Consider the following 26228-nt stretch of genomic DNA (forward strand, 5'->3'; position numbering starts at 1 on the left):
CCAACGCCTCCGCTAATTCCTCGGCCACCTCCCTCAGAACTCTAGGATGTAGCCCATCGGGGCCAGGAGATTTATCAATTTTAAGACCTTTTAGCTTTTCTAGCACTTTCTCTTTTGTAATGGCAACTATACTCAACTCAGCCCCCTGACTCCCTTTAATTGTTGGGAGATTACTCATGTCTTCCACTGTGAAAACTGATGCAAAGTACTTATTAAGTTCTGCTATTTCCTTATCTCCCATCACTAGGCTTCCAGCATCAGTTTGAAGTGGCCCAATGTCTACTTTTGCCTATCGTTTGTTTCTTATGTATTGAAAGAAACTTTTACTATCATTTCTAATATTACTGGCTCGCCTACCTTCATATTTGATCCTCTCCTTCCTTATTTCTCTCTTTGTTATCCTCTGTTTGTTTTTGTAGCCTTCCCAATCTTCTGATTTCCCAGTGCTCTTGGCCACTTTATAGGATCTCTCTTTTTCTTTAATACATTTCCTGACTTCCTTTATCAGCCATGGCTGTCTAATCCCTCCCTGGATAATCTTTCTTTTCTTGGGGATGAACCTCTGTACAGTGTCCTCAATTATACCCACAAACTCCTGCCATTTTTGCTCTATTGTCTTCCCTGCTCGGCTCTGCTTCCAGTCTATTTTCGTCAGTTCCTCTCTCATGCCCTCATAATTACCTTTATTTAACTGTAACACCATTACATCCGATTTTGCCTTCTCTCTTTCAAACTGCAGACTGAACTCTACCATATTATGATCGCTGCTTCCTAAGTGTTCCCTTACTTTAAGATTTTTTATAAAGTCTGGTTCATTACATAGCACTAGGTCCAGAATAGCCTGCTCCCTTGTGGGCTTCATGACAAGCTGTTCCAAAAAGCCGTTCTGTAAGCATTCCATGAATTCCCTTTCTTTGGATCCACTGGCAACATTATTTACCCAGTCCACCTGCATATTGAAGTCTCCCATGATCATCGTGACCTTGCCTTTCTGACATGCCTTCTCTATTTCCCGGTACATGTTGCGCCCCTGGTTCTGACCACTGTTAGGAGGTCTGCACATAACTCCCACCATGGTTTTTTTGCCTTTGTGGTTCCTCAATTCCACCCACACAGACTCCACATCATCCAACGCTATGTCATTCAGTGCCATAGATTTAATTTTGTTCTTAACTAACAAGGCAACCCCGCCCCCTCTGCCCACCTCCCTGTCTTTACGATAAGTTGAAAATCCTTGGATGTTTGACTACCAGTCCTGACCCCCCTGTATCCAAGTCTCTGTGATGCCTACCACATCATAATCATTCACGATGATCTGTGCCATTAGTTCATCTGCTTTGTTACGAATGCTACAAGCATTTAGGTAAAGCGCCTTAATGCTAACTTTCTTATCATTAGAGATATTGGAAGTCAGAAGATGTCCTAAGTTATCCTTCCTTTTTGCTGCATTCCCAGTCTGCCTCACGTTTAAATCCGCCTGCACATATGCTATCCTACTGCTTATCTTTCCATTTAACTCCATATTCCCTGTTGCTTTCACTTTCCCTTCCCCCCAACTCAGAAGTTTCAAGTCCTACTGACCACCCTATTTATCCACTTCGCTAGAACATTGGTACCTGATCGGTTCAGGTGGAGACCGTCCCAACGATACAGATCCCCCCGGTTCCAAAACTGATGCCAATGCCCCATGAAGTGGAATCCCTCTTTCCCACACCAATCCCTTAGCCACATGTTTACTTCCCTAATTTTCTTATCCCTATGCCAATTGGCACGTGGTTCGGCCAGTAATCTGGAGATTATGACCCTTGAGGACCTGTACTTCAATTTCCTTCCTCGTGCTCGATAATCCCTAAACAGCCTAGCTTTGCCTATGTTGTTAGTCCCAACGTAGACCACAACAACTGGATCCTCCCCCTCCCGCTCCAATATCCTTTCAAACCGGTCGGCGATGTCCCGCACCCTGGCACCGGGCAGGCAACACACCATGCGAAACTCCCGATCCAGTTTGCAAAGGATACTATCTGTCCCCCTAATTATAGAATCCCCTATAACAACTACTTATCTTTTTGCTCCCCCCTCTTGAATGGCCTTCTGCACCATGGTGACGTGGTCAGCTGGCTCATCCTGTCCACAGCCCTTTTCCTCATCCGTACAGGGAGCAAGAATCTCATACCTGTTGGACAAGGTCAAGGGCTGAGGCTCCTGCATTCCTGAACTCAGGTTCCCCCTACCTGCCTCACTTACAGTCACACTCTGATGTCCCTGATCACTAATTGAATGTGAATTACTTAATCTCCCAGGTGTGACTGCCTCCTGAAACAAAGCGGATGTGCCGCGTGTTTGAAGCTCAGATTCCAGATCATCAACTCTGATCCGGAGTTCTTCCAGCAACCAACACTTGCTGCAGATGTGGTCACTGCCATTCACAATGGGATCAGCCAGCTCCCACATCATACAGCTACAGCACATCACCTGCCCAGCCATCTCTGCTTTATTACTTTATTACTTTGTATAAATTTGAGTTAAAATACTTTGATACCTCTCTGCTATAGTCTTTCTAAAAACCAATTAACAGATAAACCAAAAAAGTAAATTTTTAACCAGTCACTGATAAAGAAATAGAAAATACTTACCTTAACAAACCAGAGTCCTTATTAACTAGGTTAGAGGAAGAGGGCGGGTGGGAGACACTACAGTTGTAGAGTCTTCAAGCTGAAGAAATTTCTCCTCATCTCTGTTCTAAAGGGTCGTTGCTTCACTCTGAGGCTGTGCCCTCAGGTCCTCAACTCTCTTAAGAGAAACATCATCTCCACATCCACTCAATCCAGGCTTCTCAGTATTCTATTAGTTTCAATGAGATGCCCTCATTCTTCTATACTCCATCAAGTACAGGCTCAGAGTGCTCAAGGACATACAATAACTCCTGAAGAAGGGCTTATGCCCGAAACGTCGATTCTCCTGTTCCCTGGATGCTGCCTGACCTGCTGCGCTTTTCCAGCAACACATTTTCAGCATACAATAACTCCTTCATTTACAAGATCATTCTTGTAAACATTTTCTGGAACCCCTCCAACGCAAGCACATCCTTCTTTGGATATGGAGCCCAAAACTGCTCACAATATTCCATACATGGTCTGACCACAGCTTGGGAACCTGAGCAATATATCCCCCATCTTGTATTCTACCCCTCTCGAAATGAATGCTAACATTGTATTTGCCTTCTTAACGGACAACCCAATGTGAATGTTAACTTTAAGGCAATCCTGAACCGTGACTCCCAACTTCCTTTGTGCTTCAGATTTCCAAAGCCTTCACCAAATCCAGAATCCCTACAGTGTTCTACCAGAAGTTGCTCCGTTAAAATTGCTGGGTCTGTTGCTGAGATATTTGTATCATCGAATGCCATAGGTGATGTGCCAGAGACTGTAGGTCAGCTGAAGGGTTCAACTATTTAAGAAAGGTGCTAAAGAAAGACCAGAAAACGATAGAACAGTCAGCCTGACAAAGGTGGTGGGCAAGTTAGAGGGAATCCTGAGGGACAGAATTTACATGTATTTGAGCTGATTAGGGATAGTCAACATGGCTTTACATAGAACAATACAGCACAGAACAGGCCCTTTGGCCCACGATGTTGTGCCGAACATTTGTCCTAGCTTAAGCACCCATCCATGTACCTATCCAATTGCCGCTTAAAGGTCACCAAAGATTCTGACTCTACCACTCCCACAGGCAGCACATTCCATGCCCCCACCACTCTCTGGGTAAAGAACCCACCCCTGACATCTCCCCTATACCTTCCACCCTTCACCTTAAATTTATATCCCCTTGTAACACTCTGTTGTACCCGGGGAAAAAGTTTCTGACTGTCAACTCTATCTATTCCTCTGATCATCTTATAAACCTCTATCAAGTCACCCCTCATCCTTCGCCGTTCCAACGAGAAAAGGCCTAGCACTCTCAACCTATCCTCGTATGACCTATTCTCCATTCCAGGCAACATCCTGGTAAATCTTCTCTGCACCCTCTCCAAAGCTTCCACATCTTTCCTAAAGTGAGGCGACCAGAACTGCACACAGTACTCCAAATGTGGCCTAGCCAAAGTCCTGTACAGTTGCAACATCACTTCACAACTCTTGAATTCAATCCCTCTGCTAATGAACGCTAATACACCATAGGCCTTCTTACAAGCTCTATCCACCTGAGTGGCAACTTTCAAAGATCTATGAACATAGACCCCAAGATCCCTCTGTTCCTCCACCTCACTAAGAACCCTACCGTTAACCCTGTATTCCGCATTCTTATTTGTCTTTCCAAAATGGACAACCTCACACTTGGCAGGGTTGAACTCTGCCACTCCTCAGCCCAGCTCTGCATCATATCTAAGTCTCTTTGCAGCCGACAACAGCCCTCCTCACTATCCACAACTCCACCAATCTTCGTATCATCTGCAAATTTACTGACCCACCCTTCGACTCCTTCATCCAAGTCATTAATAACTTGGATGAAGTGTTTGGAAGAAGTAAAAAAACAGGATTAATAATTAATTATTCAGTGGACATGATCTATATGGATTTCAGTAAGGCATTTGACAAGGCTCCTCATGATAGATTAGTTAGCAAAGTTAGAACACATGGAATACAGGCCGAACTATCCATTCACATACAAAACTGGCTCAAAGGTAGAAGACAGATGTGGTGGTGGAGGGTTGATTTTCAGCAGCACTATGCCACAAGGATCAGTGCTGGGTCTACAGCTTTTAGTAATTTATATAAATGTTTTGGATGTCAACTTAGGAGATATGGTTAGTACGTTTGCACATGACACAAAAATCGGAGATGTAGCAGTGAAGAAGATTACTTCAGTATCCAACGGGATCTGGCTAATGGGCCAAGGAACGGCAGGTGGAGTTTAATTCAGATAAATGTGAGGTGCTGTATTTTGGAAAGGCAAATCAGAGCTTGACTTATACACTTAATTATAGCGTCATAGAGTCCTACAGCCTTTTAGCCCTAAACTGGTCCATGCTGACCAAAATGTCCTTCCATTTCCCTGCACTTGGCTCATATCCTTCTAAACCTTTCCTATCCATGTATTTGTCCAAATGCTTTTTAAATGTTGTTAATGTACCCTCCTCAACCACTTCTGCTAGCAGCTCATTCCATATGCGTACCACCCTCTGTGTAAAGAAGTTGCCCCTCAGGTTTTCCTTTATCCTTTCCCCTCTAACCTTAAACTGATGCCCTTCAGTCCTTGATTCCCCAACTCTGGGAAAAAGACTTAGTGCATTCATTCCTCTCATGAACAAAAGAGACTTTGGAGTGCAGGTTCATAGTTCCTTGAAAGTGGAGTCACAGGTAGACAGGGTAGTGAAGTTGTTTGGTAAGCTTGCCTTTATTGGTCACAGCATTGAGTAGATTAGATTAGATTAGATTACATTACAGTGTGGAAACAGGCCCATCGGCCCAACAAGTCCACACCCACCCGCCGAAGCGTAACCCACCCATACCCCTACATTTACCCCTTACCTAACACTATGGGCAATTTAACATGGCCAATTCACCTGACCTGCACATCTTTGGACTGTGGGAGGAAACCGGAGCACCCGGAGGAAACCCATGCAGACACGGGGGGAACGTGCAAACTCCACACAGTCAGTCGCCTGAGGCGGGAATTGAACCCGGGTCGCTGGCGCTGTGAGGCAACAGTGCTAACCACTGTGCCACCGTGCCGCCCACCGTACCAGATGAAGGAGCAGCGCTATGAAAGCTAGTACTTCCAAATAAATCTTTTGGACTATAACCTGGTGTTGTGTGATTTTTAGCATTGGTCACTGAGGCATTGCCATGACAACATACACTATGAGGAAAGATTCCCAGACATCAGAAATGCAGACCCATGAAAGAGACTACCAAGAGTGCAGAATTGACACAAACATAGCGTCATAGTGAAGAACAGCACAGAAACAGACCATTTGGGCCAATCCGTCCTTGCTGACCAGATATCCGAAATAAATATAGTTCCATTTGCCAGTGTTTGGCCCATATCCCTCTCAACCCTTCCTATTCATATACTTATCCAGATGTCTTTTAAATGTTGTAATTGTACCATCCTTCACCACTTCCTCTGGTGGCTCATTCCATATATGCACCACTCTCTGCATTATAAAGTTGCCCTTAGGTCCCTTTTAAATCTTTCCAGTCTTACCTTAAACCTATGCCCTCGAGTTTTGGATTCTCTCACCCCAGGAAAAAGACCTTATCTGTTACCCTATCCATGCCCCTTGTGATTTTAAAAACCAGCTGGGAAATCATGTTGTGGCTGTACAGGGCATTAGCTAGGCCACTTTCAGAATACTGCATGCAATTCTGGTCTCTCTCCTATTGGAAGAATATTGTAAAACTTGAAAAGGTTCAGAAAAGATTTACAAGGATATTGCCAGGGCTGAGGGTTTAAGCAATAGGGAGAGGCTAAATAGGCTGGGGCTATTTTCCCTGGAGCCTCGGAGGCTGAAGGGTGACCTCATGGAGGTTTTTAAAATCACAAGGGGCATGGCCACTGCCATTGCGTCCAATCCAGATGGATAAATTTCAGCCACAATGTACAGGTGACAGCACCACCTGGTGGAGGAAGCTGTACTACCATTGAAATCATCATGATCTCAAGGTTTTAGATGATGTATTATTGAAACATTTAAAGCCTTGTGGAATCTGGACAGAATGGATATCCAGAGGATAGATTCATAGAGTAATATAACATGGAAATGGTCCCTTCAGCCCTTGTTGCCCACTCAGTTAGTTCCAATTGCCCACATTTGGTCCATATCCTTCTAAACCCTTTCCATTCATGAACCTATCCAAATGTTTTTTAAATGTCACTACTGTACCTGCCTCAACCACGTTCTCTAGCAGCTTATTCCATATATGCACCACTCTCTGTGTGAAGAAGTTGCCCCTCAGGTTCTTTTTAAATCTTTCCCCTCTCACCTTAAACCTATGTTCTTCAGTTTTCAGTCCCTCATCCCTGGGAAAAAGACTAGATGCATTCATCCTATCTACGCCCCTCATGATCTTATACACCTCAATAAGGTCACCACTCATTCTCCTATGTTCCAAGGATTAAAGTCTTATCCTGGCCAACCTCTCCCTATAACTCAGTCCTATTAGTCCTGGCAACAGCCTTGTAACCTTCTTTGCACTCTTTCCAGTTTAACTATGTAAGGATGTTTCTTCTTCTTCTGGGGTAGTCTAAAGCCAGGGCACATTGTAAGAGAATGAGAGCGCTCTTTTTTTAAGACAGAGAATTTCTTTCTCTCAGAGGGTTGTTAGTCTCTGGTATTCTCTTCCCAAAAAGTTACTGCAGGCTGGTTGTTTAAATTTATTCAAGGCTCAGTCAAACAGATTTTTGACACACAAGGGAGTTGAGGATTACGGGGTGCAGTCAGGAAGGTGCAGCAGCTCAAAGGACCAAATAGCCTACTCCTGAACATCAGTGCTACATTCCTATATATTCTTTGACATTCCATGTAGTGGACTGCATTTTCAATTCCTATGGAGGGTGACAGTGGATGAAGGCAGACAAAGAAAACTGCACTCAGAAGGCACCTCAGTGGCACAATTAGATTTTCAAATGGAAGGTAGGAGTGAGAGCTCACAATCCACACAGCTCCGATTAATTGCAAGTTGAGTTTGTTAGAAGTACAGAGACAAAAAGGTTGCGATTTTCAAATGACATTCATGAGGAACATAGAAAAACTGGGACATGTTCAAGTGTAGCTAGCAGGAACACGATGGGAAGATAATCATGCACATGACTGCAGTGTGAAAATATTGCATGACAAGGACTCCGTCTCCATCACGAGAGCTGAGAGTTTTACGTTCTACAAGGACATGTGTTGTCGACCTCCATGGCTACTTCTACCTATACCTGCTGTGTCTGACCCGTTTGTACCTTTTCTTGCACATAACTTCAAACACATCCTTAGAGGAGGCATCAGAGAATCATGGACATAACCACAAATAGCTGTCAAAGGCCGCTAACCGTTTGCTCTTCCTACTGATTCATTTGCAAAGGCAAGATAAAGTCACAATTACCTTTCACTTTTAAATTTATTCCTCTGGATCTAGCCTCTTGCTTGTACCTGATGGTCTTATTTAGGCATAAAACCCACCTCCAATCTAAAAGTTGTATTGTATCACTACTACTATGGGACCAGGAACTGGGAATGTCCCACACAACAAACAATTTACTCCAAATAGCACTCCCTTGCCTTACACCAATGTAACTCTGTTACCCTTCCCCTTTGGTTTTGCTTTTTCTCTCTTTTTTCCTATCTTTCTGCTATCGACTGTTCCATATGATTTTCTCTAAGTCTCTGCACTTCGATAGTTTTCTTTTATACAGTATTGAGGATAACCCATTCAGTTACAGTGATGAGGCCACACTATGAACTACACTAAGAACAATGGTGATAAAGTGGCACAATGAGCCATGGATGCTCTTTATTACAGCACGTTAAGCTGTGTTAATTGGAGCACACGTGAGCTATGGAGTTAGGGGGGTTCAGCGAATAAGACCAGAAAAAAAAATAGGAGTGGGCCGTTTGGCCTCTTGAGCCTATACCACCATTCGGTAGGAGTGTTGCTAATCCGACAATCCTCATGTTCACTTTTCTGCCCTTTCCCTGTAACTCTTGATTTCCCAAGTGATCAAGAATTTATCTATGTTAGCCTGAATATACACAAGGACTGTGCCCCCACAGCTTCTGTGGCAAGGAGTTCCAAATTCTCTCAACCCTCTGACAGGAGAAACTCTTCCACATCTCACTCTTATATTGGCATTCCTTTATTCTGAATCAATGCCTTCTTGGTTGTACACTGTCCCATGAGGAGAAATATCCTCTCAGAATTTACCCTATCAAGCCCCTAAGTGATAGGACAGTGAAACACAGTGATAGCAGCAAGGTGAGCAATAGTGACAGGGCTGCACAGTGAGATAAGATGAGGAGAAAGTGAGGTCTGCAGATGCTGGAGATCAGAGATGGAAATGTGTTGCTGGAAAAGCGCAGCAGGTCAGGCAGCATCTAGGGAACAGGAGAATCGACGTTTTGGGCATTAGCCCTTCTTCAGGATAAGATGAGGGCCAGGCCACCAGAGACTGAAGGCCATATAGCGGGCTCTTGTTGGGAAAATAGTAAACTTAAGATGATTCTTTCCTATTCCTTCTCCCCAAGTACTTGTACTTTCATCAAGATCAAACAAAAAAACCTTGTTCTGAAAGGCACCTTTTGCCAAGTAATATATATCAAGCTAACAAAGAGTGATTGGAGAAAGATCAGGAACCTAGAAATGAGTCAGCTCTAGGCCTGGTTGCTTAAGGTATGGTGATAAAACTTGGGGTCCTGGGAAATCCAAGATGGAGGACGGGAAAAATTTCTGGCTGTAACAGCTGCTCCTTTTTTGAGGTATTTTAGGTGTTAGAGGTGATTTCCTTGAATTCCAGGAGCAGCAATTACCATTTTATACGCTGTTGCATTGTTTTGGAACTTTGGAAAAAAAAAGTCAAAACAACAGCAGTTTTAAAAGGGAGAAGAACAGACAAAGGAAGCATATGGTGAGGTCGGAACAGGAGAAAGGGAGAGAAAGAAACTGACACCACAGTGAACCTGCACAGTTACTGCCTTTGCTGTTTGAATTCATGTATCGCTGGACATTTGAGTGTGTCTGGGAAAATTAACAAATAGTGAAATTCACAATTGATCTTGGAGGAACTGTTTGGGCACAGCACAGAAACAGATAAGTGAATTGTTTTAAGTGTGGCCTACAGAAAGCCTACAGTAGTGAGTAGGGAGGTTCTTTCTTGATTATATATTTATTGAGATATGTCTCTTGATTAAACTTAAAACATAAGCCGTAACTATTAATTTAACCTAGGGCAGTGTTTTGTAGAGGAATAAGATGATGTTATTTTCTGGGTCTGTCGATTCTGAAGGAGCAAAAATGGCCTTTAGTAGAGTGATATGTGCTTCTTGTTGGATGTGGGAGTTTAAACAGAGTTTAAGGGATACTGCGGATTATATCTGCAATAAATGCTGTTGGTTGCGAATCCTATCAGATCAAATGGATCAGTTGGAGAGACAGTTAGAGGCAATGAGGAATTTGCAACAGCAACAGTATGTGATGGACGACAGTTATAGGAGGGGGGAAAGTCGCAGATACAGTCACATAGATGGGTTAACTCCAGGATAGGTAAGAGATGTAGGCAGTAAGTGCAGGAGTCTTCTGTGGCTCTCCCCATTTCAAACAAGTATGTTGTTTGGAAAATGTAGAGGGTGATCAATTCACATGGGAGCGTAGCACAAACAGTCAAGTTGCTGGTATTGAGAATGGCTCTAATGCAATGAGGCGTACGTCAGCTTCCAAGAGATCAATTGTGTTAGGGGACTCTCTAGTCCGAGGTACAGACAGACGTTTCTGTGGCCAGCAACGAAAAATCAGAATGGTGTGTTGCTTCCCTGGTGCCAGGATCAAAGACGTCTCAGAGAGGGTGCAGAATGTTCTCAAGGGGGTGAGGGGCCAGAAAGAGGTCATTGTCTACATTGGAACCAATGACATAGGAAGGGAAAAGGTTGAAATCCTGAAGGGAGATTACAGAGAGTTAGGCAGGAATTTAAAAAGGAGGTCCTCAAGGGTAGTAATATCTGGATTACTCCCGGTGCTACGAGCTAGTGAGGGCAGGAATAGAAGAATAGAGCATGGCTGAGGAGCTGGTGTATGGGAGAAGGATTCACATTTTTGGATCATTGGAATCTCTTTTGGGTAGAAGTGACCTGTACAAGAAGGACGGTTTGCACCTAAATTGGAAGGGGACTAATATACTGGCAGGGAGATTTGCTAGAGCTACTCGGGAGGATTTAAACTAGCAAGGTGGGGGGTGGGGAGGGTGGGACCCAGGGAGATAGTGAGGAAAGAGATCAATCTGAGACTGGTACAGTTGAGAACAGAAGTGAGTCAGTCAGGGCAGACAAGGACAAGGTAGGACTAATAAATTAAACTGCATTTATTTCAATGCAAGGGGCCTAACAGGGAAGACAGATGAACTCAGGGCATGGTTAGGAACATGGGACTGGGATATCATAGCAATTACAGAAACATGGTTCAAGGATGGGCAGGACTGGTAGCTTAATGGTCCCGGATTCAAATGCTACAGGAAGGTTAGAAAAGGAGGCGAGAGAGGAGGGGGAATGGTGTTTTTGATAAGGGATAGTATTAGAGCTGTACTGAAGGAGGATATTCCTGGAAATACATCCAGGGAAGTTATTTGGGTGGAACTGAGAAATAAGAAAGGGATGATAACCTTTTTGGTATTCTATTATAGACCCCCTAATAGTCAGAGGGAAACTGAGAAACAAACTTGTAAGGAGATCTCAGCTATCTGTAAGAATAATAGGGTCGTTATAGTAGGGGATTTTAACTTTCCAAACATAGATTGGGACCGCCATAGTGTTAAGGGTTCAGATGGAGAGGAATTTGTTAAGTGTGTACAAGAAAATTTTCTGATTCAGTATGTGGATGTACCTACTCTTGAGAAATAAGGCAGGGGAGCACTTTGGGACCAGTGACCATAATTCTATTGGATTTAAAATAGTGTTGGAAAAGGATAGACCAGATCTAAAAGTTGAAGTTCTAAATTGAAGAAAGGCCAATTTTGACGGTTTTAGGGGGCAGATGTTCTTAGGTAAAGGAACAGCTGGAAAATTGGAAGCCTTCAAAAATGAGATAACGAGAATCCAGAGAAAGCATATTCCTGTTAGGGTGAAAGGAAAGGCTGGTAAGTATAGGGAATGCTGGGTGACTAAAGAAAAAGAAGGAAGCACATGTCAGGTATAGACAGGAGAGATCAAGTGAATCCTTAGAAGAGTATAAAGGAAGTAGGAGTATACTTCCTAGTGGGCGGCACGGTGGCACAGTGGTTAGCACTGCTGCCTCACAGCGCCAGGGACCTGGGTTCAATTCCCACCTCAGGCGACTGACTGTGTGGAGTTTGCACATTCTCCCCGTGTCTGCGTGGGTTTCCTCCAGGTGCTCCGGTTTCCTCCCACAGTCCAAAGATGTGCAGGTCAGGTGAATTGGCCATGCTAAATTGCCCGTAGTGTTAGGTAAAGGGGTAAAATGTACGGGAATGGGTGGGTTACGCTTCGGCGGGTCGGTGTGGACTTGTTGGGCCGAAGGGCCTGTTTCCACACTGTAAGTAATCTAAGTAATCTAATCTAATCTATTTAAGAGGGAAATCAGGAGGGCAAATAGGGGACACGAGATAACTTTGGCAAATAAAATCAAGGAGAATCCAAAGGGTTTTTACAAATACATTAAGGACAAAAGGGTAACTAGAGAAAGAATAGGGCCCCTCAAAGATCAGCAAGACGGCCTTTGTGTGGAGCTGCAGAAAATGGGGGAGATACTAAACGAGTATTTTGCATCAGTATTTACTGTGGAAAAGGATATGGAAGATACAGAATGTAGGGAAATAGGTGGTGACACCTTGAAAAATGTCCATATTACAGAGGAGGAAGTGCTGGATGCCTTGAAACGGGTAAAGGTGGATGAATCCCCAGGACCTGTTCAGGTTAGACCGTGGAAACCCAGTGGATGTGGTCTACCTAGACTTCCAAAAGGCCTTTGATAAGGTGCCACACGGGAGGCTGCTGAGCAAGGTGAGGGCCCATGGTGTTCGAGTTGAGCTACTACTATGGATTGAGGATTGGCTGTCTGACAGAAGGCAGAGAGTTGGGATAAAAGGTTCTTTTTCGGAATGGCAGCCGGTGACAAGCGGTGTCCCGCATGGTTTAGTGTTGGGGCCGCAGCTGTTTACTTTATATATTAATGATCTGGATGAAGGGACTGGGGGCATTCTAGCAAAGTTTGCTGATGATACAAAGTTAGATGGACAGGCAGGTAGTACTGAGGAAGTGGAGAGGCTGCAGAAGGAACTAGACAGTTTGGAGGAATGGTCCAGGAAATCGCTGATGGAATTCAATGTGAGCAAATGCGAGGTCTTGCACTTTGGAAAAAAGAATACAAGCATGGACTACTTTCTAAAACGGTGAGAAAATTCGTAAAGCCAAAGTACAGAGGGATCTGGGAGTGCTAGTTCAGGATTCTCTAAAGGTAAACATGCAAGTTGAGTCCGTGATTAAGAAAGCGAATGCAATGTTGTCAATTATTTCAAGAGGGTTGGAATATAAAAGCACTGTTGTGCTACTGAGACTTTATAAAGCTCTGGTTAGGCCCCATTTGGAGTACTGTGTCCAGTTTTGGTCCCACACCTCAGGAAGGACATACTGGCACTGGAGCGTGTCCAGCGGAGATTCACACGGATGATCCCTGGAATGGTAGGTCTAACATATGAGGAACGGCTGAGGATCCTGGGATTGTATTCATTGGAGTTTAGAAGATTAAGGGGAGATCTAATAGAAACTTACAAGATAATACATGGCTTGGAGAGGGTGGACGCTAGGAAATTGTTTCCGTTAGGCGAGGAGACGAGGACCCGTGGACATAGTCTTAGAATTAGAGGGGGTAAATTCAGAACAGAAATGCGGAGACATTTCTTCAGCCAGAGAGTGGTGGGCCTGTGGAATTCATTGCCACAGAGTGCAGTGGAGGCTGGAGCGCTAAATGTCTTCAAGGCAGAAATTGATAAATTCTTAATGTCACAAGGAATTAAGGGCTACGGGGAGAATGCGGGTAAGTGGAGTTGAAATGCTCATCAGCCATGATTGAATGGCGGAGTGGACTCGATGGGCCAAATGGTCCTATGTCTTATGGTCTTAGGTGTATCCTAGAACTCTGTGGGAAGCTAGAGAAGTGATTGCTGGGCCTCGTGCTGAGATATTTGTATCATCATTAGTCACATGTGAGGTGCCGGAAGACTGGAGGTTGGCTAACATGGTCCCACTGTTTTAGAAGGGTGGTAAGGACAAGCCAGGGAACTATAGACCAGTGAGCCTGACGTCGGTGGTGGGCAAGTTGTTGGAGGGAATCCTGAGGGACAGGATATACGTGTATTTGGAAAGGCAAGGACTGATTAGGGATAGTCAACATGGCTTTGTGCGTGGGAAATCATATCTCACAAATTTGATTGAGTTTTTTGAAGAGGTAACAAAGAGGATTGAGGAGGGCAGAGCAGTAGATGTGATCTATATGGACTTCAGTAAGGCATTCGATAAGGTTCCCCATGGGAGACTGGTTAGCAAGGTTAGATCTCACGGAATACAGGGAGAACTAGCCATTTGGATACAACACTGGCTCAAAGGTAGAAGACAGAGGATGGTGGTGGAGGGTTGTTTTTCTGACTGGAGGCCTGTGACCAGTGGAGTGCCACAAGGATTGGTGCTGGGACCTCTACTTTTTGTCATCTATATAAATTATTTGGATGCGAGCATAAGAGGTAGAGTTAGTAAGTTTGCAGATGACACCAAAGTTGGAGGTATAGTGGACAGCGAAGAAGGTTATCTCAGAATACAACAGGATCTTGATCAAATGGGCCAATGGGCTGAAAAGTGGCAGATGGAGTTTAATTCAGATAAATACGAGGTGCTGCATTTTGGGAAAGCACATCTTAGCAGGACTTATATACTTAACGGTAAGGTCCGAGGGAGTGTTGCTGAACAAAGAGACCTTGGAGTGCAGGTTCCTTGAAAGTGGAGTCATAGGTAGATAGGATAGTGAAGAAGGCGTTTGGTATGCTTTTCTTTATTGGTCAGAGTATTGAGTACAGGAGTTGGGAGGTCATGTTGCGGCTGTACAGGACATTGGTTAGGCCACTGTTGGAATATTGCGTGTAATTCTGGTCTCCTTCCTATTGGTAAGATGTTGTGAAACTTGAAAGGGTTCAGAAAAGATTTACAAGGATGTTGCTAGGGTTGGAGGATTTGAGTATAGGGAGAGGCTGAACAGGCTGGGGCTGTTTTCCCTGAAGCGTCGGAGGCTGAGGTGTGACCTTATAGAAGTTTACAACATTATGAGGGGCATGGATTGGATAAATAGACAAAGTCTTTTCCCTGGGGTCGAGAAGTAGAGGGCATAGGTTTAGGGTGAGAGGGGAAAGAAATAAAAGATACCTAAGGGGCAACATTTGATACAGAGGGTGGTATGTGTATGGAATGAGCTGCCAGGGGAAGTGGTGGAGGCTGGTACAATTGCAACATTTAAAAGGCATTTGGATGGGTATATGCATAGGAAAGGTTTGGAGGGATATGGGCCGGGTGCTGGCAGGTGAGACTAAATTGGGTTGGGATATCTGTTCGGCATGGACGAGTTGGACTGAAGAGTCTGTTTCCATGCTGTACATCTCTATGACTCTATGACAAACAAAAATGATTAGCATTGGCCTCAAGATGACACTCACCTCGCAACATTCTGTATGGTTTCAATGAAGGATATTCATAGATAATAATGGGGGGTATGGTTCCCTTCTCACCTACAGCAAAATAGTTTCCACTTGGATGAACCTGCAGAATATAACAATAAAATAGGAATTATTGCTTCCACTGATTGAATTAAAGAATTGGTCAATTCACCACTGGTGTGTGCCAAAAATCTTGCTTTTTCAGGGACTTTTTTTTCCAAAGTTTTCTGCTCTGCTCCTTTCCAGTTCAGCAAACAAGAAACTTATACTCAGACAGTGCTAGTGCTTCAAATCATATGACGAAAATGGAACATTGGAAAAGTCATTCGAGCCTTCAAAGTTCATCCCTTTCTGATAGATGGGCATATGAATAGGAAGGGTTTAGAGGGATATGGGCCAAATGCTGGCAAATGGGACTAGATTAACTTTGGATATCTGCTCAGCATGGATGAGTTGGACCGAAGGGTCTGTTTCCGTGCTGTACAACTCTATGGCTGTATTCAATGAAATATTGAACGAACTAGAATTTCAGAATGTTTGTAGCACATTTGGAGGATATTAGACCCATCTTGTCAGTACTTGCTCTCTGCAGGAACATTTCACCTAGAGCCCCTCCCTCATCTTTTTGCATATCTTTCATTTCCAGATAATAATCCAGTTCCCTTGTGAATACCATGATTACATCTGCCTCCACCACATTCTAGGGCAGTGCATTTCAAACCCCAACCTTTATTTTGAAATAGCTTTCCCCTTATGTTACTTCCCTGGCCAATTGCCTTACAGGTGATAAATATGGGAAAGGGTTCGGGACTGCCGTTTTGTTTGCAGCCCCACCTCCACAGCATCCTGGATGGAAAGATTCTGCCCACTGTGTTTAGAGGTAACAGCGCCATCCCATGGAAAAAGCTGTATTAATATTGAAATGATTATGATCACAAGAACAAGTATATTGAGCAATACCCTGTTGTTTCACACACAATGGACTGTGTTCTCAATACCCACAGGGAAAACCTTTTCCAGGAAAGGTTAATGAGCCGAAATGTTCACTATGCTTTCTTTCTACATGGATTCCACCTGATTTGTTGAATATTTCCAGCTTCCAGCTTCTGCAGTATTCTACTTTTCAATTCATCATTACTCTGTTTTCTGTAAAAAGCTCAGTTGGCTGGGTGACTTTGAAATGCAATCTGGAGTGGATTGGAGACCTGCCATATCTATGATTTTGACACTGTAGAGAACTGAAGACAAACACTCTCTATGTTGTTATATGCCCATAGAATCCATTAATTTATAAAAATTAAATGGATCCCTATGATATGGTTTGTTGACATTTACTGCAGTAGGATTTGTGTGAAGGAGCAGATGTTGTGCTTCAGTTGCATGGAACAAGTGTTGTATGCATTTCTGGTCCTCTTGCCTAAGGAAGGATTTTCTTGCATAGACGAGAGCAGCAAAGGTTCACCAGAGTAATCTCTGGGTTGGTGGGACAGTCCAATGAGGAGAGGTTGATGAGAGGTTGTATTTACTAGAGTTTAGAGAAGTGATCTCACATAAACTTACAAAATTCTTAAAGGGATAGACAGAGTAATTGCAGAAACAATGTTTCCCTTGGCTTTGGGGTTTAGAGTTCAATGGTCAGAGAATAAAAAATAAGCTAATTAGGACTGCAATGAGTAGCAACTTCTTGATTCAGGGGATCTGAATCTTTGGAATTCTCCACCCAGAGAGTTGTGGAGGTCAGTCATTAAATAAGTTCAAGGCAGAGATTTGCAGATTTCTAATAACCTCTGGAGATATGTAGAGAGCATGGAAATATGCATTGGAGCTAAATGATCAGCCTCAATGTAGAATGGTGTAGCAGTTGGAAGATCTACTCCTATTTTGTTACAACCTTTTGACAAAATGTCACTCTTTAAAACATTTACTGTAACAAAGCAACTAAAAACAACATAATTCCAGATTAGTTAACAGGGCAAGAATATTTTCAATAAGCAGTAAATTTCATTGAAGTAGTCTTTAAGCCTCACAGACTTACATTACATTCCTCACCACACATGGCACCATGATCAATCTCATAGTTTTCCCAGCTTAACCTCCCACTTACTAATCAATCATTTTGGCCCTCAAGTCCCACTGACCAGCAGCCATATTTCTACTTGAGATTCCCAGACACAGATACCACTAACAATGTGTGTGTCTTTGAACCCTCTCTCACTTAAGTCACAAAGTTCTTAAGACACAGAATGCCTAAAGATTCCCTCCTCCTACCCATTAAAATGGGCTGATGGACTTTGACAACATTGAAGCAGCACCAATAAGTCTTGTCCAAACCGTAGTCCATGATCAATATCACACTCTTCTCAATCTGTTCTGCACAATCTCTCACTTACTAAGAAGTTAAGAGGGTTAAGAAGGCATTTAGCATGCTTGCCTATATTGCTCAGACCTTTGAGTACACGAGTTGGGACGTTATATTGAGATTGTACAAGATATTGTTGAAACCTCTTTTAGAGTATTGCGTCCAGTTCTGGTCATCCCATTATAGGAAGGATATTGTTAAGCTGGAGAGGGTTCAGAAGAGATTTACGACGATGTTGCCAGGGATAGAGGGTTTGAGATATAAAGAGAGACTGGATAGGGTGGCACTTCTTCACTGCAGCATAGGAGGTTGAGAGGTGACCTTATTCAGGTTTATAAAGTAATGTGGGGTGTAGATAAGGTGAATGGCAGATTCCTTTTCCTGGGGATTTCAAGACTATGGGGCATATTTTTAAGGTGCGAGCAGAAAGGTTTCAAAAAGGGGCAAATTTGTTTTAAACAGAGAGCTGTTCATGTGTGGAACGAACTTGCAGAGGATGTGGATGCAGGTACAGTTACAAAGTTTAAAAGACATTTACATACATACATGAATAAAAGAAATGATTGGAAGGATATGGGCCAAGTGCAGGCAGATGGGACTGGTTTAGTTTAGGATTATAGTCAGCATGGACTAGTTGGACCAAAAGGTCTATTTCTGTGCTGTATGATTCTATGACAATCCTTTTTCCTTCCCATCTTTAGCTCTGATCTTTCCAACTGTAAAACATATACAGAAAGTCTGTTTTATTTCAGAGATCTGCTTCAACTTCTGAATCTGTTCAAAAACTGCCAACTAGAAACTGTTCTATGTGGAGAAAACCGCATTTATCTTCTCTCATCTATATCTTAATGTATTATGAAGTGCCCAACAAAAAACAGACTTAAAACAAAATTCAACGATATTGGACTTTGCTTTCCTTTCATTTTTTGCTTCTTAACTATTCATCCCAATGGCACAAGGGCATTTCATGGAATCTGAAATTTCATGGAAATAATTCAATATGATTCAGAAAACCAAAAAACCCACCTTCAAAATCCTCCCCAGCCCGTATTGGTCTTAAAGGGAACATTGTGCAAAAAGAAAGTATAGACTGAGAGTTTTCACATTATTTAAGTGATGTCAGCAGAACAGAAGTGAATAGTTGGTGAGTCATAATTTTTTTTTAAGAAATAAGTTTTATTACCTAACAGATAGAAGAATACCAGTATCACTCAGATGCTGGATTGCACATCCTGTTCTATGTGGGAACTCCAGAATGCTTTCCATGTAAACATGCATACTGGAAAATTCATTAGCTGCAGCAATTCAAACTTTGAATTTCAGAGCTTGAGCTGAGCTAGTGTCACTGCAGCACATCTGCATGTTTGAGAACTTCATGATAGCATATTCACAGATGTGGTTATTCAACAACATATAGGTATGCATGGAGAGAGAGAAAATGGGTGGCCACCATGCAGTGAAAAAGCAACAGGCAAGTGCTACAAGAGTCTTTTCTCCATATGCATCGCACTCCCTAATCTGTACTCAGTTCTGAATATTGATAGAAGTGATCTGCAGCATGCAGCCAAAGCCAAGTTCATGGCTCTCGAATTGGCTCAGTTGCATGGGGAAGGTAACCAGAAGAGGTCTGGAAGAGCAGTTGTGATAGGAGGTTCGGTAGCTAGAATAGACAGGTGTTCCTGCAACCACAGGTATGAATCCAAAATGGTATGTTGCCTTCCTAGTTCTGGAATCGAGAATGTCACTGAACGGTTGCATATCTCCCTGAGGACTACAGCAAATAGCCAATGGTCATGATTCACATAGGCACCAAATAGGAAGAGGAATGTGATCCTCCAGTAAGAATTTAGGGAGCTCGGTAGGAAATTAACAAGTGGCACTTCAAAAGTAGCAATATCTTGTTAAGTCCTGGAAAAAGATACCATAACACTAGAGTGATATGGGAAAAGGATAAAAAAGACCTTCAGGGCATGCAGGCAATGAAATCTTTGGAGACCAACCATCACAGAAGCAAACCCTACATCCAGGACATGGTGACATTGAGAGACAGAGTGCAACGTCAGCCCTCCTTAGCAGCAGCAAAACAGTTATCCAGATTGGGTATTACCTTTTATATCCTGTGACTATCCAGGGAGTATCAGAGGACTCGAGTGGGTGTATAAATAGGTTTTAGTTCAGTTTGTGGGAAAATATATAAGCTCCAGTTTGCAATAAACATATAAAAAATACAAGAATTGATTCTTCTCCTCTCTGCACATGCCAGCAGCTGTAGTCAGCAACTGCCGGACTTAAACAGGCACCAACAGTATTTAATATTCCAAAGTGATTAAGCATCATTGAATGATCTCAGTAATTAAACAAATACTTTCACGTATTTCAAAGCCAGGAATGTCCATAAATGAAGAATTTTGGATTATTCTATAATACTCCCAGTCTGGAAATCAGAAGTCTAGAACATCAGTTGACCAGAAATATTTTGAGCAGGCCAAAACATTGTCTTGAAATCAATATCATCATTTCAATGCAGAAACTTGAAAGTGAAAACATGGAAGGTACAGTATTTGGATAGTAAAACATTTTTAATGACTATTTTATAATGCTTTTTTTGGGGTTTTATGTTTCAGATAAATATTTCCATCCACTGTGTTTTCTCATTCACACGTTTGTTGTTCAACAGTCCATCATAATTTCCTAATCTGAAAAATTCCAACATCCAAAAATGACTCAATCCCAAGCATTCCAAATAAGAGAAACAATCTTACAGTGCTTGGGGGACGCAAAGACTGGGTTCAATTCCCGCCTCAGGTGACTGACTGTGTGGAGTTTGCACGTTCTCCCCGTGTCTGCGTGGGTTTCCTCCGGGTGCTCCGGTTTCCTCCCACAGTCCAAAGATGTGCAGGTCAGGTGAATTGGCCATGCTAAATTGCCCGTAGTGTTAGGTAAGGGGTAAATGTAGGGGTATGGGTGGGTTGCGCTTTGGCAGGTCGGTGTGGACTTGTTGGGCCGAAGGGCCTGTTTCCACACTGTAATGTAATCTAATCTAATCTAATTTGGTAGAGATTGTGACTTGTGGGAGCCGAGAATAAGAAAGGTTTGCATTTGCATTTACATTCTATTGTCACCATCCTCTACAGACAATGCAGCACTTTTGAAGCATAGTTACTGATGTAACATGGGCAATACAGCAACCAGTCACATGTGCAAACACCAAACTAGTGATAGGATATAACCATATATTATGTTTGTTGTGATGTTGATAGAGGGGTAAATCTCGGCCATTACTAACATTGGTATAACTATCTTGGTCTCTTTGAAATACTGCTGTAAGGTCTTTTCCATACATCCACAGATGCCAAATGGACACTTCATCTGCAAGATGGCATTGTTATTATACAATCTCCCTCACTATACTTGATAGCATTGAATTTGTACTCAAATGCTAATTTGGAATCGGAATTGGAACCTTGTGACTCAGAGACAAGACGGCCACCAACTGAGCCATAGCAAACCCTGTTAACATACCATCACAATGCCAATGCCTCCTCCCGTGCTGCTTCGAAGGTGCCTTTGCTCTTTGGTTTTAATATCCATTAGAATTACCAGATTACCAGCTACAAACATTATAGTTTGTTCATCTGAGAGTTGAATGTTCACACGCCGAGTGCAGTCATAACCAAAAGAATATCTGAAGTCAAAAATGGTCAAGCAAGATAAGAGTCATGGGAGAAGAAAAGGTGGAAAATAAATGTTAATAGATTCATGATAACTGTTATCAATTAAATTCACTATACACTAATCTTAAATTGTCAAAGATTTAGTATATACAGTTTTTGTATACTGAAAATGATCAGGAAACCATATTAAAATTTACTGCAAACAAACTTATTTGTAAAAAATTAAATTTACTAGACATTGGATTTAAGTTTTGAGAAGTTAATTTACTTTAGGCTGGGATTAACTCAGGAATAAATTTACTATTTACGTAGATGAATTTGAAAATAAATCAAAATTACTATAAACCAAGAATACCAAGTTCTAATCTATGTAAAATGTAAAGCTATTTTAATGAAGGATACATAAAGGTGAGGAGATCCTCTGGGATTTCTGAGTCTGGGGTGATGATTGCCTTTGAATGTATCTTCTCATAGTCATAGAAAAAAGCATCTGAAAGGAACAATTCCAATTCTGTTTTGTTTGACTCCTTATCCTCTTCCTTCTGTGCAGGTGGCTCTGTTGTTAAAACAACATCATATACTTGGTTCTTCTGCAAGTAGTACTCATACATTTCAGTTATGCTTCCAAATACATAGCTAAACCACTATTAAATAATAAGCACACATCTAAGCCATAGATCAGATGAAGCTACTGGATGGCATCTTCAAACTGTAGTCCCAACTGAAAATTAAGAACAGTAGCAGGTCAGGAACCCAAAACATGTGGAACAAGCTTTGCTGTGGCTGTTTAACTCAAAGTAATCGCACCCTGTTTCTGGGTGTCCTGGTATGAAGAACTCTCCTTTCATTAGTTAAATTATTCCATGGGGTTCGGACTTGAGTATGTTATTCAAATACAAGTTTACTGCTCATGTATAAAGAGACAGTGGCCTGAATCTTCAAGTAGTAAACCCAATGAGTGGATTGCCACTATGCTTAGCAATCTCCCAAGTCGATACTGCTGCATATTTCCTCCAGGGTTTTCCAATCCTGGCTGTCATAGGAACATGCTTTGTCCCTTAGGGACCTGCACTGGAGCAGAATCAGGGTACGCCAGGATACAGCCTCTTTATAGAGCAGTAGTGCTTAATGGGGAAAGATGAACAAGTGAAAAAACAGGTAGGTGAATGAATGAGTATTAAGAGTAGGTAGGGTAAGTAGGTAGATAGGAAGATTCAGAGGGTAAGTATGTAGCTGACTAAACAGACAGGGTGCATGGGTACGTAGTCGGGTCAGAGGGTTAAAAATCACACGACACCAGGTTATAGTCAGCTTTTTGATTTTAACAATCTCACTATGCAAATTATTTATACAGACTTACAATACTACTTTTTGTCATTTAACTTGTGATCAATTTTATACAAAGTAATCTTATTCACCTCCACCATTAGCTTCTCTCCTAGTTCCTTTTCTAATTTGGTTATTTTCGGTGCTCGCCACAGAATAATCAAGGCTTTCCAATTACAATGGAAATATTCTTGATTAATATACAGTGTTTGAAGCTGAGTTAGATAGATATTTGATCTACAAGGGAGTTCAGGGTAAGGGGAAAAGGCAGGAATTTAGAACTGAGGCCACAATCAAGTCAGCCATTGTATTATTGAACGGCAGTGTCGGTTCAAGGGGCCAAATGGTTTACTGCTGCTTCTATTTCTCATGTTCTTCTGTTTTTATATACCTCACTTCAGAACCTTGTCCAGGTCAAATCTGGAAAAGGGCAGATGATGTTGGGTTCTTGACCCTATGCTGCTTTGCAGGAATGTACCTTTGTATCTTCATCTAAGCTCACTTCCCAATGTTCATAAAAATTCTGCCCATTTTCTCATTTCATCCTAAAACACCAGTAGGAAAAACAAATCAATAGGGTAACAAGATTTTAAAATGAGTAGAAAGTTATTTTCCATTGAGCTTATATGATTTGTTCAGGTAAATCAGATAATTCCCGACTGGAAACCTGAATGGAAATGAGCATTGCCAGAATTCTACACACAATACATTAGATGCAGTTTGGAAACATAAAGACACTGACATATCTGGCACAGTTTCATTCAAGTTACAAGCAAGAGTATTCTAGGGACCATATTCCACATCACTCTAGATGTGGAATGTTATTCCTGAATCATTCCATAACAAAATGGGGACCGAGAACTCCTGATTGAGGTAAACAGATAAAAATGTTCATACCAGATAAGGAAATCAAAAGATATGGATCAATGGCAGATAAATGGGATTGAAGTATAGATTGGCCATGTTCGAACTGAATAGCAAAACCAGTCAAAAGACAGAATTACAGAACTGTTACAACTCACCAATTAAATGTCTCACTTAGTACTATTCTCCTGCTTCTTCCTGTAACTATGCACTTTTTTTTTCAAATAATCATCTAAATCCCTTTTGAAAGCATCAACTGAACCACTACATGGGAGGCAAGTTGTATCATGGTAAAATATCACAGGAATAGTGATCCTGATAATATTCCGGGAACATGGATCTATTTGATTTATTGTAACCACATGTACCTAAGTGCAGTGAAAAGCTTTGTTTTGCAAACAGTACAGGCAGATCATAGCAAATAATGACAGAGAGATCATAAATCATACAAGGTTACTGCTGCTCAGGAGATGGAGAAAGCAAGTTCAACATTATTTGAAGTTAGAGAGGTTGAATCCCACCATAGCAGATGAAACTTTCATTCAATAAAATCTGGAACTAAAAGATAGTCTAATGGTGACCATGTACCATTTCCAATTGTTGTAAAGACCCATGTAGTTCATTAATGTCCTTTAGGGAAGGAAGTCTGCTGTCCTTGTCTGGCTTACACATGACTCCAAACCCACAACAATGTAGTTGACTCTTAGACAGTCTCAGAGTCTCTTACAGAGCCAATCAAGGGCAATTAGGGATGGGCAACAAATTCAAGCCTTGCTAGGGATGACCACATCCCATACAAAATAAAGGAAAACATTCTTTGGGTGGCTTGCTGGTTAGTACTGCTGTCCCACAGTGCCAGGAACCAGGGTTTGATTCCACCCTCGGGTGACTGTATGGAGTTTGCACATTCTCAGTATCTGTGAGAGTCCCCTCTAAGCTCCAGTTTCATCCCACTATCCAAAGATGTGCAGGTTAGGTGGATTGGCCATGCTAACTGTAGGGTTACAGGGATAGGGTGCGAGGTCTGTGTCTGTGTGAGATGCTCTTCAGAGGCTCGGTGCAGACTCAATAGGCCAAACGATCTCTTTCTGCACTTTAGGATTTCTATGACTCTCGGGCAATACATTCCAGACCCCAACCATTCTCTACATGAAAACATTTCTTTCTTAATCACTTCTCCTTGCAAAATTGAAGGTTGAGATAGGATTCTGAGCCCATTTGTGAAGGATCAAGAAATAGAAGATTTTAAGTAATTAGTAAAAGATACAATCTCATCTTCTCCAATCTGTCTGAATAACTGAAATTCCTCATCCCTCAAACCACTTTCAAAGAAACCTCTTCTGCACGTTCTGCAGTGCTTACTTTATTCCTAAAGTGTGTCACTCAGAACCGGACACAATACTCCAGATGAGGTTGAATTAGTCTCTTATACAAGTTCAGCATAACATCAGCAGGTCTGGCTGTATCAGTGGAGAGAAAGCAGAGTTAACATTTGCGATCAGAATGAAGAGGGGTTACTGGACTCGAAACATTACCTCTGCTTTCTCTCCAGAAATGCTGCCAGATCTGCTGAGTTTTCCCAGCAATATTTGTTTTTGTTTCTGATTTCCAGCATCCACAGTTCTGGTTTTTTTTCCAACATAACCTCCTTGCTCTTGTACTTCATACCCTATTAATAAAGCCCAACTTACAATGTACATTATTAACTGCTCTCTCAGCCTGCACTGCCACCTTGAATCATGGATGAATAGCCAACTCACGTTCCAATATTCCTGAATGAAGCTACGATATTGCATTATTTCAGTAATTTCTTAAACTTTTTCCACATTTGTTTCCCTGAACACATTTAAGTTACCATGAGCTTTTGACCCAATTGTATCCAGCACTATTGCTGATGGGAAATCATATGGTGCAATGGGTAGTGTTCCTGCCTCTGAATGAGAAACTTTGAGTTTCTCAGATTCCAAGAGAGCCAAGGAATGTACATTCATAATACAGCCAAACAAGTTGTACATCAATCTGCAAATCCCTCCTGCATTCACCGATGGCACGCAGTAAGTCTGAGAGAAACTTCTGGTCAGTCATATGATGGAAAGAACATTGGAGCCTCTACCATCATTAACTATAACTCAAGTGAACTGTAACACACCACCACCCACCATAATTATTGATTCATTGGGTTTCCCAGTAGCAATCCCCTTCATCTCAAAGATGTTCAGATGATATAAATGACCAATAGAAGAATGCTCAGCAGGTCAGATTGTTCTCACCTTAATAGTCACATTCCCAAACCAGGATCAACACATCTTTGACAGACCATTAGTACACCACACAGCTTCTTGTCTGCGGGTAGAAACTTCCAAAGGTGTGTGTGAATGTTTGACTGTAATGTTGAGTAGCTTTTCACAAGTACCCCAATCACATTTTGCCTTATTCCATGGAATATTATAAAAGATGGGATGACAGAGTTTGCTACAGTTGCAGTACAATGATTGTCTTCATGAATGAAGACATCATTATCCTTATTTGCAGGCCCAAACATACAAGCTTATAGAACACAGAACAGTACAGCACAGTATAGGTCATTCAGCCCATTATGT

The 26228-nt window shown here is 42.1% G+C and overlaps 1 protein-coding gene across 1 annotated transcript in view; it reads right to left on the reverse strand.

Annotated features, from left to right (window-relative positions):
• Positions 1-26228, reverse strand: part of cfap44 (cilia and flagella associated protein 44) — a 280936-nt gene that overhangs the window by 145385 nt on the left and 109323 nt on the right. Inside the window, exons 3-5 of the mRNA XM_087993074.1 lie at positions 21841-21994; positions 21287-21449; positions 15406-15508 (exon numbers count right to left, since the gene is read on the reverse strand). Of these exons, the coding sequence (XP_087849200.1) occupies positions 15406-15508; positions 21287-21449; positions 21841-21994 (420 nt within the window). The remainder of the gene's footprint in view (positions 1-15405; positions 15509-21286; positions 21450-21840; positions 21995-26228) is intronic.

This window comes from Chiloscyllium plagiosum, unplaced genomic scaffold (assembly GCF_037043375.1).
Source record: "Chiloscyllium plagiosum isolate Xiang-an unplaced genomic scaffold, Cpla_swu_hap1 HiC_scaffold_12, whole genome shotgun sequence".
Lineage (NCBI taxonomy): Eukaryota > Metazoa > Chordata > Chondrichthyes > Orectolobiformes > Hemiscylliidae > Chiloscyllium > Chiloscyllium plagiosum.